This window comes from Felis catus, chromosome C2, assembly GCF_018350175.1.
Source record: "Felis catus isolate Fca126 chromosome C2, F.catus_Fca126_mat1.0, whole genome shotgun sequence".
Lineage (NCBI taxonomy): Eukaryota > Metazoa > Chordata > Mammalia > Carnivora > Felidae > Felis > Felis catus.
In genome coordinates this window covers 75,429,574-75,445,859 of record NC_058376.1, presented here as the reverse complement: position 1 = coordinate 75,445,859, position 16,286 = coordinate 75,429,574, and the positions used below count along the sequence as shown (strand labels likewise).

General features: G+C 41.0%; 1 protein-coding gene across 4 annotated transcripts in view; it reads right to left on the bottom strand.

The window, feature by feature from the left end:
- Nucleotides 1-11,123: 11,123 nt before the first annotated feature.
- Nucleotides 11,124-16,286, bottom strand: part of MB21D2 (Mab-21 domain containing 2) — a 114,836-nt gene continuing 109,673 nt past the window's right edge. For all 4 annotated transcript variants that reach the window (XM_003991787.6, XM_045037134.1, XM_045037132.1 and 1 more), the window contains one exon: nucleotides 11,124-13,981. In XM_003991787.6, the coding sequence (XP_003991836.3) occupies nucleotides 12,717-13,981 (1,265 nt within the window). In that variant the 3' untranslated portion in view covers nucleotides 11,124-12,716. The remainder of the gene's footprint in view (nucleotides 13,982-16,286) is intronic.

Genomic DNA, 16,286 nt, shown 5'->3' with positions numbered 1-16,286 from the left:
GGAAATACACATAAGTATTTGGTGGTGGGGGGGCATCATATCTACAACTTAATTTCAAAAGTTTCAGGGAAAAAATATCTTCATATTGTACTTTCAAATTTTCCATAAGTTTACATTGTTTCCCCAAGAAAAGAGAGCAAAGTAAATTTGAAGGAAGATAAGAATAGACACTTAGAAAGCACAGCAAAGAAAATGAATATTGCAAGAGATAAATAAAAAACAAAACAGGAAATAAGAACAAGAAAAAAAAGACTTGAAGATAACGACAGATACGGAGACTAGCAAAGGAAATAGGATATGGGTATTAATAGAGACCCAGAAGAAAAAAGTCAAAACCAAAACCAAATATTTAAAATTGTGTCTTGAGAAAGTCTAGCATATATATGCTGAAGTGAACATCCAGGGAACTAGCAAATATTTCCAAGAATGGTCAATATCAAAATGTTTCTTAATGTGGAATTTCAGTGCTAGAGAAAGTAAAAAAACATGGGGGAGGATAATCAAAACAGAAGACAAATGACATCGAGAGCAAAATTGATAGCCAATTTAAAAACAAGACAAATTATTTTGAGAGGGTTTCCTTGGCTCTGGAGGAGTTCATAGGTATTATTAATATTGCTGAGTTGTTTATTTGAGGAATCAGTGCAGAGTCTGATGTGACCTCTTTTAGTCTGGATGGAAAAACTATAGGTGAAGACATTTTCAAAGTTAAAAAACAAAATAAAAAAAATAATTCTGTACAATCTGAAGTGGCATCTGCCAAGATGTATGACAGCTGATGGTGCAAAAATAGGTAGGGAGCAGAGCCAAAGCTTAGATGGAGCAAAACTTGTGAAACTGTAATGTTTAAACTTATTATTATTCCTTGTATTATTCATCAGCAGGTACTCTGAAGACATTATTTGAATGATCATGTGTTATAAACATAGTGGCATCAACAGTGAACTTTGTGTGCTCTTGTAGACTTAACCACTGGCAATTCTGAGAATTTTCGTTCAGAAGTAGAAGCTGAATGTCCTTCATTGCCCAGCCACACAGCAAGTCAATAACTTAGCACTGGTAAACATTTTTTTGTGACTTTTTCTGGCACAGGGATGAGATTGAAATTTTTTCTGAATGAGAACTCCTCTCAATGGCTATTGTTTAACCTTATGTGGCTTTGGAAAACAGCTGCTGCTACACATTTGATAGTTTCTTTTTTTTTAAATTTTTAATGTTTTATTTATATTTGAGAGAAAGAGAGAACGCACACAAGTGGGGGAGGAGCAGAGAGACAGAGACAGAATCTGAAGCAGGCTCCAGGCTCTGAGCTGTCAGCACAGAGCCTGATGTGGGGCTTGAACTCACAAGCTGTGAGATCATGACCTGAGCCGAAGTCGGACGCTTAACCAACTGGGCCACCCAGGCACCCCTAAACTTGATAATATTTCTAATGAATTCAACCAAACAGTGAAACTTATTCAGCAGTAAAGTCATTTCAATGACAATGTTTGAATTTCAAATACCGTCAGACTGCTTTATATACTTCCCATGCTGTCAAACAATAAAGCAAGAAGATTCCATTTCCACACAAATTTACAACAGATGTATTTTCCAAGTCGAAATCAATCATGGTTTCAGTAGCACTTTGCAGCCCTCAATGTATGAAAGAATAGAACTACCTGTAATTCTTATCCTTTATTCCTATATGTGCCCCCCCATGCCTCACTTACTGAGAATTTCCCTCATCCTACAATACTTTCCCCACCATCTCCATGGTTTTATAAATCCTCTTATCCTACAAAGCCTACCCTAAACATCCCAAAGATTTCTCCCTAAGCCCAACTCCTGTGGTAATTATCATCTGGTCTTTCACTGGATCCTTTCTGTATACTCCTTTTTCTGCTAATTTATATCCACCTAAGTGACTACTATCTCCCTATATACACTGTAAGTGCCTTGAGGAGAGAAGCTACAATTCAAAGATAACCCTTAGCCCCTGTTGGCAATATGTGAAACTTTGGAAAATGTTGGTTGATTAACTGCTTGAGCAAGTATTTTGATAGTTACAAACATGAAAGTGATTAATGAAGAACTATGGACAGACTCATCAACATGCTGCTCTTAACAATTTAATTTAACCAGCATTTCCTAGGTATTCACTTGCTTTTGGCTGGTCATAGAAATGAACCTGAAATTGTGTCTAGCCCCAGGAAATGAATGATAGAGTAGAATTATTTACTCCAATGGTTCTCCACTAGAGACAATTTTGCTCCCCAGGGGACACTTGGCAAAGTCTGAAGACATTTTTGTTTGCCAAAACCGAGAGGGGCAGGATGCAACTGGCATATAGTGAATAGAGTCCAGGGGTTCTGCACAGCACCCTACTGCACAGGGCCGTCATCCACAACAAGGAATTGTCTGGTCCAAAATGTCAGTACTGAGGTTGAGAAGCCTAGTTTACTGGGCCAATGTGGGCTGAAATAGGGGAAAACAGTGTTCCGTATATGTTTTTGTCTCCTAAATTATGACATTTTCATAGGATTTTTTTTTATATATCTGAGAATCTAGGGCTGATGTCTTCTTCTACATACACCAGCATTTCACTAGGCTAAAAACTTCACATGATTGGAAACCAGTCCTCTTTCTTGGAAGTGCTCAATAAATGTTTGATGAGCCTAGGTGTTCAATAAATATTTGTTGAATGAATAATTAAGTGTTGAGAGTGCATTGGTCTAATATCTGCTTTCTGGGACTACTGATTCTTCAGAAACCTAGAAGGACCTTTAGAGGTAATCTCATCACATGCCGTTTACTATTTAAGAGTGTGATACTTTTGGGGCGCCTGGGTGGCTGAGTCGGTTAAGCGTCAGACTTCAGCTCAGGTCATGATCTCACAGTCCGTGAGTTTGAGCCCCGTGTCAGGCTCTGTGCTGACAGCTCAAAGCCTGGAGCCTGCTTCGGATTCTGTGTCTCCCTCTCTCTCTGCCCCTTTCCTGCTCATGCTCTGTCTCTCTCTCTCTGTCTGAAAAATAAATAAAAACATTAAAAAAAAAAAGAGTGTGACACTTTTTCTTCAAATACTTTCTCATGGAAGATTCTAATGTACGATGCAGGTAAGAATAGAGATGCTCCAAAGACAAGGCATCTGGAGCCCACCCACCAACACACTGTGGTGTCTCCTAAGGTGAGCATTGAAAAACCAATGCAAATTACTCTCAAATAATAATCAACAAAACAGAAGTAGAGAGAAAAGGTAACCAAAATAAAGTCACATGGTGAGGTAGTGGTAGGTCACTAACTAAAGCTGCATTCTGTTCATTAAGTACCCTGAGAGGCAGTGCAGAACAAAGGTTTCTATTTTGTTGGGCTAACCTAATACCATGTTGTGCTAATATGTGTGTGTGTGTATGGTTAGAACCTCTATTTTTTGTATCTGAACATCTAAGACTAATGTTCTCCCCGACAGCTTCACTCCATTTCACCAGCATAAAACTCCATGAAACACCTCTTCACAATGGGAATTTAATACTTAAAATTTGTTGATTAACTATCTATAAATCTATTTCTTTGTGAATTGTTTGTCTCCACCCCCCCCCAGCCCCCACTAAGACAGGTTCTCCTATGAGATCAATTTAGGCAGAATAAATTTAGCAAGTCCTTCAACATCTGCCTATCCTTCCATGTAGATACATGATTCTTAATGGGGAAAGGGTTGTGACATAATGGTATTTTGGAATTAGGAGAATGTGTAGTTTGAAAAAGCATAGTCTGTAAAGTTATTTTTAAAATCCTCTAATACCTGTAATTTTCATAATACAAACCTCAGAGAAATCTTGTCAAAATATTTTTGGCTGGCTGGTGGCAATACTTAGAAGATAGTGATTCTCTAACAAATAATAGGCAAGTGAAAAGGTAATGTCTAAGAATCTTACATGGAAAGGTTGAAGCATGAAGTTTTTGTGTTTATCAAAAGATTGCAAGATATTTAAATGTGTGAGGCAGAAAACATGGAATTTTATGTAATGACCTGGGGCCATTCAGTGTCTTACATAGCTGTTAACGATATAAAAGGGTTGAGTCTGGGCAGAGAGCATCAGGACTTCCATGATGAAGATGAGGAAACCATTCTTGGACAATGTTGCTTTGTTCTAGTCTCTGTTATACTTTGTTATGATTCTTCTCCACACTATCAGTGTTAAAAAAATCAAAATGGGGGCCCTGGGTGGCTTAGTCGGTTGAGTGTCTGACTCTTGATTTTGGTTCAGGTCATGATCTCACAGTTCATGGGATGGAGACCCAAATCAGGCTCTGTGCTGAGGTGCTGAGTGTGGAGCCTGCTTATGATTTTCTCTCTCTCTCCCTCTCCCTTTGATCCGTCTCCCCTCTTGCGAGTGTGCTCTCTCTCTCTCTAAAACAAAACAAAACAAAACAAAAACAACAACAACAAAAACAACAACAACACAGAATGATATGAAGGTCAATTTGACAGCAAGAAAGGATCCCCCTGGCTGGAGTCATGTCATGATTCTGTCAGAGCCACAGGAGACATTATCATGGGAGACATTGTCCCAGAAGTTTTTGCCATAAGGTGAACATGTAGCAGGTAGAAATCAAATTTACATGGATTATATACCCAATCTAGACTTACCTTCTTCTCACATAAACCTCTAAATGGCTTCCTTCCTCTCAGAATTTTTGTATTAAAAAAAAACCTAAAAACAAAACTGATGTGTGAATTACCTCAGGTCAATGCTCCAGCTATATTTAGTGATCTGAGAGTCAAAAAAAGGTTTCAATTTTCCAGTAAAATCCTTTTGTAAGCAATAGCTTTATAAGATGCCACAGACACAGCTGCATGGAGGGCCCAGAGTTCTGTACCTATGGACTTGAGACTGGCCTTGGGGAGCTCTCAGAACAATGATGCCACCCTGAAGAGAGGAAGAAGAAAGATGAAGGGGATAACCAAAAGCAAGATCCCATCATTAGTCTCGCCTATCTGAGCACTTCCTGCCATGTCCCTCCACCTCAGTTCATCCGGAGCTCCTGCCTGGGCCTGCCAATCCCATTTACCAGTGAGAAATTGTCACTGATTAATCTTCCCTTGTGCCCAGCTTCTGTCTTCATGGGTTGTTTTTCTTCGATAGCCAACAGCTCTTCAGAGCAGGAGGGATCCTTAGAGGTCGCAAATCTCACTTCTCAATTTACAAATGAGAAGAGCCATCAAGACAGAGTAGGAACACCTTTGCCCAGAGTCACATGACTAATGTCAGAGCTGAGTGAATCCACGTGGTTCAGCTCTCGGTTCAGCTCTGGCTATTGGTGCTACTTACGTCAGCCTGATCTTTCCCTCCCTCTAAAGATTGTCCTTCCTTCACCAGAGTCCTCTTTCAGAGGATGACCATTTAGTGAATTTGAATAAGCATTACAGAAAGTACCTGTCAATCACACAAAAGATCAGATGTGTTTCATTTTACCATGTGAAATGGAAGACTTCTTTGCATTTATTTATTCCCATGAATAAGGAAGAGTTTGGCTCATGATGACAGATATTTGCTTCAGTCTGTGAAGCACAGTCTGTGTCGAGGCTGGAAGAAACAAGAATTTTCAGAAGTGTGTTTCAGAAACACACTTTTGTTTATTTCAAGATTGTCATAACCAAGAAATGCCATCTTTTCCCTTGGGTCCATCACTTAAGTCATCATTAAAATCACTTCACAGTCTTTAATTTGGTAATAGCCTATAAAAGCTGGTTTAAGAGTTTGATTACTAGGAAAAGATTTATAACTGTAAATGGTAAGTGTATGGATTTATAAAATGTAAGTGGTAAGATTTTGTAGTGAGTTTTGTCAACCAAATTTCTATCCAATGTCCAGAAAGTTTTTAAAATACCATCATATTATAAAATCCCTAACTTGCAGAAATACTGTTTAAGTTGTTTAATGTTTGTTTTATAAGAGATATTATTAGTTTCTTTTTTTACTAAAATGTTTAATACTTATTTGTGAGAGAGACCGAACATGAGTGGGGGAGGGGCAGAGAGCAGGGACACAGAATCTGAAGCAGGCTCCAGGCTCTGAGCTGTCAGCACAGAGCCTGATGTGGGGCTGGAACCCACGAACCATGAGATCATGACCTGAGCTGAAGTCGTACTCTTAACGGACTGAGCCAGCCAGGTGCCCCAGAAAGACTGTTTTAAAAGTACAAGATGGTCTATTTACATATACCTTTTTTACCTCAATGCTAGCTGCCAGATCCATTAAAGTTGTTGGTTACCTATCATTTGTAGCTGTTTTTTTTTTTTTTAATTTTTTTTTCAACGTTTATTTTTGGAACAGAGAGAGACAGAGCATGAACAGGGGAGGGGCAGAGAGAGAGGGAGACACAGAATCGGAAACAGGCTCCAGGCTCTGAGCCATCAGCCCAGAGCCTGACGCGGGGCTGGAACTCACGGACCGCGAGATCGTGACCTGGCTGAAGTCGGACGCTTAACCGACTGTGCCACCCAGGCGCCCCTGTAGCTGTTTTTTAAATGTAACTAAGTTCCCGGGTGTCTGGCTGGCTCAGTCCATTAAGTGTTCGACTTTGACTGAGGTCATGATCTCCCGGTTTGTGAGTTCAAGCCCCACATTGGGCTCTATGCCGACAGCTCAGAGCCTAGAGCCTGCTTCAGATTCTGTGTCTTCCTCTCTCTCTGCTCCTCCCCCAGTCTCTCTCTCTCTCTCTCAAGAATAAATAAACATTAAAAACAATAAGAAAAAAACAGGGTTCAGATTGTGGGGAATCACTTCAAAGAAAAGTGAGACACATCTGGTTGGTTTAAAAAGAAAAATGTAACTAAGTTCCCAACTACACATTTTTTTTTTTTTTCTTTTTGAAGACAATACCTCTCTTCCTATATCTTGAAAAAGAGTAGTGTTTTGCTAATAGTAACAATTCTCTCACCACCCACACTATGAGCTCAGGAATTGAGATCATGGTGGACATTTGTTCATTTCCTACCCCAATCAGAATCTTTCCCAAAAGTGATTATCTCTCTTCTACTAGGATCTGTCAGTGACAGAAATTAACTTTCTCCAAATAATCTGTTTTTTTCTGATGATATATCTCTAAAGTTTGCCTCAGGCTCTGTTATTTAAGGTTTACCTTTTATCAAAATACAGGTGCTCTATAAATGCACATAATGGAATTTAGCCTTAGTAATAGATTCTAATACCAGAGGTAGAATGGCATTGTAGGAAAGTTCTTAATTTTGGAAACAGACAAATGGGTTCAAATTCTGACTCTGCCCTACCACTTAATTATCTATGGAGCTCTGGACAAGTCTGACTTCTGAGTTTTGGTTTCCTTGGATGTTTAGAGTTATCATGATACTTAAATGGGTTCATGAGTACAAAGCATCTAGTAAGAACGTCTGTACTAGAAAGTACTTGATAAATGCTTACTATGCCCCACTATATATACAGGTGCAATTAATAAGTTTTTATATTTTTTTAGGTTTATTTATTTATTTTGATAGAGAGAGAGCACAAGCAGAGGAGGGGCAATGAGAGAAGGAGAGAAAGAGAATCCTAAGCAGACTCCATGTTGCCAGTGCAGAGACCAACGTGGGGCTCAATCTCATGGACCGTGAGATCATGACCTGAGCCAAAACCAAGTGTTGGATGTTTAACCAACTCAGCCACCCAGGTGCCCTGGAGACAGGCAATCTTGGATTGAGAAACCCAGAAAGGAAGGTCACAGCTTACCCCACTTCTGCATTTTACAGATAAAGATATAAAGTCAAAGGATTTAAAATCAAAGTTTAACCTCCATCCACACTTACCACCCTTTAGCTTTGGTGATTAATTGGTGGAAAAGATGGTAGATGAAAAATGTATCAATGTGTCCACCCTTACCAAAGTCACAGTAAGAGTTCACTCACCCTGAAAAGAGAGGGAAAGTGGCCCAGAAATACAAACATTCTCATCTCAGCTGCTAACTTAAGGGTAAATATGTCTGTCTTTATTTTTTTTTAATTTTTTTAAATATATGAAATTTATTGTCAAATTGGTTTCCATACAACACCCAGTGCTCATCCCAACAGGTGCCCTCCTCAATACCCATCACCCACCCTCCCCTCCCTCCCACAACCCCATCAGCCCTCAGTTTGTTCTCAGTTTTTAAGAGTCTCTTATGCTTTGGCTCTCTCCCACTCTAACCTCTTTTTTTTTTTTTTTCCTTTCCCTCCCCCATGGGTTCCTGTTAAGTTTCTCAGGATCCACATAAGAGTGAACCATATGTCTGTCTTTAAAGATACTTGAACAACAGTGCTTTTACATAGGGGATTAGTATTTGGCTTTGCTCAAATTTCTTCATTATTCTAAACCACACTGACACAGGTGTATGGTCTCCCTGATGTTTGATGAATGTTGGGACCCAACTGTGGATTAAAAGCTGTCAACCCAAACTTAGAAAACCAGGGGGTCACACTAGATTAGTATAGAAGTTTAGTGCCACACAGCAAATGGTGCACTTTACGGACCATCATGTTTTTGAACGTACTGCTAATACAGTATCACTATGAAATGGGCATAGAGAAACAATATTGTAGTTCAATTATTATAAGCTTGATTTCTACTGTATATGATGTATGTTTTCTTAAAAAATAAAAACTATACTTTTCCATCTCATTAACAGAAGTTGGAACTTTAGACGTGTTGCAAATAATTCTCCAATGGCAAATAACTAAACAATATTGAGATCATACATTCTTTGTTTACCTATTGAGGAAATCAGAGCGTAAGAGGTACATTTTAAAAACTATTTGTCTCATAGAAGAGCACTAATGACACTGAATCAATCAGTTTGAAAATACATATTATTTACCCAATATTAATAAAGTAACAGCAACAGGAAATGATGCCCATCTTTCCTTTAGTATATGAATAATGCTCTGTTTAATGGCAAATAGCTTTTCACCCTCCAGGTCAGAATATGATGGAAAGTGTTAAATAAGTCTTTCCCTGACCCTTAATAATGGCCATCTGGGAAGTGAAATAGCCATACAAATGCCCCCTGGGGGGGCTCAAGGGAGGAGGTTCCGGGGAGAGCATATCAGGATGGAAGTTTGGGTACTTCCCCAAAGACCAGTGTGGAGCTTTGAAGCAGCAGGACACCGCCTCACCCTAGGATTCCGCATCTGCTGCTAAGCACAAGCTTCCTTTTCCTTCCCAGCAATCTCATCCAAGGCTGAACTCCAAGTCAGGAAATTTTTCTCAGCAAGGCAACGAACTGATCCAAAAGAACCAACATTTTGCTGTGACCAGCCAATGGGCTGAATCCTCCCTGGAAGTGTTACAAAATAGACTAAAGAAATTTCCAACCAGTGCAGTGAAAGCACTGTGTGTGCATGTGTGTAAGGGGTGGTGCAGAAGTCCCTAGGGGCTCTTCGACTAGCCCCAGAATCCTCCAGAAATAATTCTGCATAGTAATTTCAGGGAGCTTTTTATTTTTATAATATCTGATCCTAATTGGCTCCTTCCACTCTGAAACCAACTTTTACTTTATCTTTGGGTCTTTTGTTTCAAATGAGAAAAGCAGAGGGTAGGGAATAATCTACTTGTGAAATACATGAAACCAGGTCTCATCAGAGAATTGAAATCCTTTGAGTTGTAGCTTGTAAATTCCCACGACCAAAAAAAATCAGTTATAAGCTATCTGGAAACTGTGACTCCAGCCTTAAGGCACTTCCTATTGCACTTGAAAAGGAAGTGATTTTCACCAATCTTCTGGACTTCAGAAGGAGAGCAGGCTAGTAATTCAATGATTTACTAAGTTTCAGATAAGAAAGGGTATCAGACTACATTCCGTATCTACCCACCTTCAGCAACGTCTGACCCGTGTCCTAGATTTATGGTGCTGATAGAAAATTCCAGGAATTAAAAAAATATTAAAGTTTTAAAGTTACTAGATCTCAGAAACCTCTGGACTTTTAAAATAAAGTTAAACCCAGAATTTGTAGAGCATGTTCTTTATTAGGACTAGACGTGGCAAAAGGAAAAACATGCCAAAAGGATCACTGAAACTAGGCTTTTTATCACATCTGGAATGAAACTTTGCCTGCAAACACAGCATTAAAAATATTGTAAATGTTGCTAATTGTATTTGAGAGGCCACTTCAAAGCACAGTTATGGCAGTGTATGGTTGACTTTAAAGAGAACCACTGCCTTTGAATATGCTTGCTACTTTAGTGGTTTACAACAATTGCTTCTAATGTAGGAAGTGTAACATAATGGTCAAAGTATAATAAGTTTTAACATACTTTACCAGGTGCATATTTCTTAGTTACAGAGTCTATGATATTCTTTGGAATTAAGCAAGTCAGAAAGTAGAAACTAGCCTTTAGATAAACTATAGGAGATATCCCTGATACCCATCTGCAGAAAGAAAAGAGACACACATCTCTTAACATTAAAATAGTTTAAATGAACCAAAATAGTTTGGAATGTCAGTTTAAATATTTTGGTGAGTTGAACCAAATTTAAACCAGCTAAAAGAACTAAATGTTGACTCATTTGACAAGAAAAACCAGTGGGAGGAGAGGCCTTACACTTGGGGTGGGGGTGGGGGTTGTGCCTGGTGGTTCATGTTCTTTCTCCTCTCTCCACAGTGTTACACCATGTCATTTCATCCTAAGGCTGGTTCCAGTCGTAACTATATGATAGTTGTCAGAGGACAGAGGCCAAGTGCTTCTTCCTGCACATCCAGAGGCCTGCTTCTTCCCCAGCATTCTGAGCAAGAGTCCTGAACGTGTCCCTCCCTGAGTGGAACAGCTTACCTCATAGGACTAATCCACAATAATTGTGGCCAGGGAAATGGTTATGTCGATTGATTTATACCAATCAGGATGCATATCTGGAGCTGGGGATGGGCTCATTTCTGAGAAGGACATAGATTATGTGGAGGGCAGGTAGATACTAGTAGGAAAACTGGGGAAAGGGACAAAGATACTAGTAGGAAAACTGGGTGTTCACTTCACTACATGGACATCTGGTCTGAAAGACAACAGCAAACCCAGGGCTATGTTTACTGAAAATCACCGTTGGTATTACCAATAAGAAAATGGTTCCCCGATTACAAACGAACAACAGCAACAACAACGTTCCAAGGCCAATATGTTTATTATTTTGTGTTTGACTTAAGATGGCTGAATGATTTCATTTTCAGTTATAAGCATTACATTAATTCCCATGCAAAAACCCAAGACTGCATATGCCTGATTTCAATTGGCTAAAATCCAACTTGTGAGTCTGGACCTTTAAGATCAAATCCAAATTGTTGCTTGACCTTTCCAGTAGTAGACATCATGGTCATCCTTTGAGATATCAGCTGGGCCCCTGACCTCTCAGACACCACAGTTTGCCATGAGTCCATACCAAAACAGGGAGCCAGTGACTTGTGGTATCTAAACCTGGCAAGTGATTTCATTCATGAAGATAAGACACCTCCACACAAAGCTACCACCCACAGATATGTCCTCGTTCCTGCTCTATAGAAAACCTGCTTTTGAACAGGCATGGTGTCTTCTATTCAGGGATTATAAATTCTTTCTGCCAGTTTTCCCCACAACTCCCAGTAGAAGCAAAGAGACTTTACATAAAAGCTTACCTCTATAACCCCAAAAGCAGTACATACAAAGACACCTACTCTATCAAGTATATTTTCCCCAGCTTCGGATGGTCACTTAGCAGGTGTAAAGCTTTACAAACTTCTCTCCGTAAGACAGGAACCAGGAATATCAAAGAGGGAAAAACAGGACCCCACAATTAAAGGAGAACAAAACAAATGCAAAGAATCATTCTATTGATCGAGAGAAATGGGTTAAATGAAAAAAAAAATGATAGCATTTCAACAATGGATGTCAATGTCTATTGAAACACACACACTGGAACTCTGACAATGGCCAAGATTTCATTAGTGCAAATAACAATTATAATGGTATGTTCTTTAATAGGATTTAAATAAGGCTTCAAATAATTACACACGCTAAAACTACCATTTGGAAACCTTAATTCTGTTTGGAAAGTTGTCGAACACACCCTCCAAACCATCCAAAGTTCTGATCTGAGGACAATTACATTCAATGAAGTTGCTTCAAAACACAACTGGTAGCATTATCACTTCCAAAGTCTACATTGTTTGGTGAAAAGGGGGAAACTACTCCCGTCACTGGTCAAAGGGAATAAACCCAGCTAACATACCAGGTAGTTTCCAGGTTCAGATGATTCTCAAATATCTGTAGTGATGAAAGCTCATTAAAAAAAATTTAAATAAAAAGACAAAAAAACCCCACAAAAAAACCCACAACAGAATCCTGAAGTGTCAGAAAGAGATCTGTTGCCCTATCCTCATTAACAAATTTGCACAAAGCATGAAACAGTAAAAAAGCAAGAGAATTCATGGGCATTTTCGTCTATGGCTCAAGTTCTCCTTAAAAAAACCAAAACCAAAAACCAATGTGACAATAACTACAAATAATAAACAACAAAATCAGAGGCAGAATATGAAATAGTAATATACTGTTTCAGAGCCTGCACCGTCCTGCAGAACCAGGAAACTTAAAATGTGTTCTTAACAGATCCAATCTAGGCTGGATATGTAAAAAACGGAAAGTCAGCATCACAAACCACACTACACATGATGAGCGTCTGAGAACCAGAAAAAGGGGTGGGGGAGGGGGGAGGCAGCAAAACGCTCAGAAAAATTTATCATCAATTCTGAAATGGGGCCTTGTGACATCATCAGGGTTTATAAAGACAGAGATGGATTTCCCCGGGTTCTCAGTCACTAGCTGTTGCAGTTTTTTGGCCAAACGGTCATCAGGCTGGTTGGGGTCCCCTCCGTCGGACTGCGGGGAGGGGATGCTGGTGGTGCTGCCCCGCCTCTGGAGCTCCAGCGTCAGCCGGTTGGCCGCCTTGACATGCTCGATGGCCGTGCGCAAGTGCTCCGCCGGGTCCGAGCGGACGGAGGAGAGCTTCCGCGCATGGAGCATGACGGTCTCCTCTGATAGGTGCTCCAGCATGTTGCACTGAGGGATGAAATAATTGGGGCACATCTTGTTGACTAGACAGTGTTGTAGGTCATCGATGAGGCCCAGCAAAAAGTGCGCTGCATAGTCTTCTTGGGCCAAGTAGTTGGCAGGAAGTCTGTCACAGGCCCAGAGCATCATGCTCCGCAGGTGATAGGGGCTGATAGCCTTGGGCCGGGAGAGGAGTTTAATGATGATGGCTTTGCAGGCCTGGTAGGCCTGCATGAGGCTACTAGAGATGCACTTCTTCAGCTGCACCTCGCTCCTGGCAAAGGACAGCCGCCATTCATTGTCCTTCTTACCCTTGTATGAGCAAGCAGGCACCAAGTAAAACCCACTGATGACCTCTTCCTCAGTGATCTTCCCATCCCAAAAGTGGTTCTCCATGAGCCAGCTCTGGGCCACTGCTGGCCAGCCCTTGAAAGATACCACAGGGACGATATCATACAACATGCGACTGCTTCCCACTCCCAGAATGATGGAGATGATGGTCCCGTTCTTCTCTACCTTTTCCACCTTTGGCATCCCTCGCTGGGGTTTCTTCTGGATCTCCGAGAGGACAATGCTGATGGAGTCATAGAACCAGTCGGCCACTTTGGTTGGGGAGAAGAAGTAGTTGGTGGCACCGTTGATGTGATCCACGATGGTGCAGCAGTCTTTCCACTTACTGATTGTCCCCTCGTCAAAGAGCCGGAGGCTCAGCCAAGAGTGGCACAAGGCTGAGTGGCGCATGTCGAGTGTCACAGGCTGATTACGGTCATGCAGCTTAAGGGCTGGCACCAGAAGAGTGAAGTCCATGTCGTAGTCTGTCCCCCGGGCATAGACATTCAGCTCATCTAAGTCCAGGTCCACCACGCCTTCCCGGACTCCCCCGGAGAGCAACAGGTACTCATTGGCCACTGGAAGTTTTTGGTCCAGCTTTTGCACCATTCCTAGAAAAGCAGAAAGAGAAAACACTATTACAGGAAGCACAGATACCAGACTCTTTGGCATCAATGTAGAACGTGCTGAGTTTCCAACACCCACTATTCGCTTCCGGTGCAAATTCAGATCTCAGGCTGCCACACGGACCCAGCCAGCAGTATTTTCTTCTTTCTCATACATGCGAGAAACATCCTTTACTGAGTGGGAGAATTACAGTAGACTTTTCTCTTGTGGCAAGAGCAGTAACTTTTTCAATCATAAACAGGGGCCTTCCTTCCCCCCGTCATCACCATGGTCAGTAGCATCGCCATCCACTAGATCATCCAGGCTGAAAACCTCAGTAAGCTTTAATCTTCATTGGCTTCTACAGCCAAATTTTGTCTATATAACCTCTGCAACATTTCTCACTCCTTCCTGTTCCCCATCTTTGCTGTCATCATACAAAGCCAGCCTCTTTTGTCTCTTGCCAAAACAGCCTCCTCACCCCTAGGTTTGCCCTGCGTAAACATCCCTCTGTGCCAGTGATTCACAGCGTGGGCTGTGGAGACTGAATGCGGGACACTTTCACGGGGTGGTGAGGTCACAGCTCTTTCCACAATAACACTAACACATCATTTGTCTTTTTTCACTGTGTTGACACCTGAACTGACGCTTGATGGTATGAAGTAAGTGGAGGGACAAACTGGTAGGCATTCGTGAAGACAGTGGCACTAAACCACACTGGCAGTCCTTGGACTCTTTACTGTACTAAAATTAAAAAAAAAAAAAAAAATTTGGAGCGCCTGGGTGGCGCAGTCGGTTAAGCGTCCGACTTCAGCCAGGTCACGATCTCGCGGTCCGTGAGTTCGAGCCCCGCGTCGGGCTCTGGGCTGATGGCTCAGAGCCTGGATGGAGCCTGTTTCCGATTCTGTGTCTCCCTCTCTCTCTGCCCCTCCCCCGTTCATGCTCTGTCTCTCTCTGTCCCAAAAATAAATAAACGTTGAAAAAAAAATTAAAAAAAAAAAATTAAAGGGCGCCTGGGTGGCTCAGTCGGTTGAGCGTCCGACTTCAGCTCAAGTCATGATGTCCCAGTTCGTGACTTCGAGCCTCACGTCCGGCTCTGTGCTGACAGCTCAGAGCCTGGAACCTGCTTCAGATTCTGTGTCTCCCTCTCTCTCTCTCTGCCCTCCCCCACTTGCACTCTATCTCTCTCTCAAAAATAAACATTAAAGAAAGTTTTTTTTAATGAAAAATGAATTAAAAAATTATTTAAAAAATTCAGTTTCACTCCAGAAAATCCCTAATGGAAAAGAAAAATGAAATGGGTTAACTTTATTAAATCCCAACTCTTGAACCACCTTTCTTTTTTTAATTTTTTTAATGTTTATTTATTTGTGTTGAGAGAGAGAAAGAAGGGGGCAGGGGCAGAGAGAGAGAGAGAGAGAGAGAGAGAGAGAGAGAGAGAGAGTCCTAAGCAGGTTCCACACTGTCAGCACAGAGCCCAACACAGCATGGATCCTGACCTGAGCAGAAATCAAGAGTCAGACGCTTAACCAACTGGGGCCACCTGGGGCTGCCTCTCTAATGCTGTGTGACAAAATGGGAAGCAACCAGAATGCACTTCTGCCTCACACTGAAATACAAAAGCTGTCCTCAAGAAGAGGGTTCATGCTAGAGCTGTGGGCTGTCAGCTGCTTTGTTCGTGGAAGACCATTTTTACTTTAAAAAACCACGATAAACTATGGGCATTCAGACGTGGGTATCTGATAGACATTTTCATTAAAAAATGAACCAAGTTAGTTTGTCTTCACAAACACACACAAAACAACTGAAATATTTATTACCAATGAAAAAAACCCAGGGTTTTCAAAAAAAAAAAAAAACCCACACACAAAATTTTAGAAAACTCATGTCTTGCATCATGAGCTTAATATCTTCCCAAATGGTATGCTTTTCTAGTACAATTGTGTGGTGATATAAAAAACGTGATTTTTGGATGCTAACGTGAGCTCTTTGAGAGAGAGGACTATGTCTCCACTATGTGGTAGGCAGGCATTGGGCTCTGTACCCAGTGGGAATGGAACTGAAGGTATGACTAAATGACAAAGGAACAAAAAGATAGAATTAAAGGGACTGAACCCATTAATGGGATGAATTGTTTAAATAAAGACTAAATGTAAATGACTGTCCCATCCACATACAACCATGCCCTTCCTGCCAGCATCACTCTCTGTGACATACGTAACAAATTTTCTCCAAAGATCGCAAAGAACTATCACAAACTACAATTCCATTATTCACTGCAATTACTTTGAATCAACATGGCCTATTATT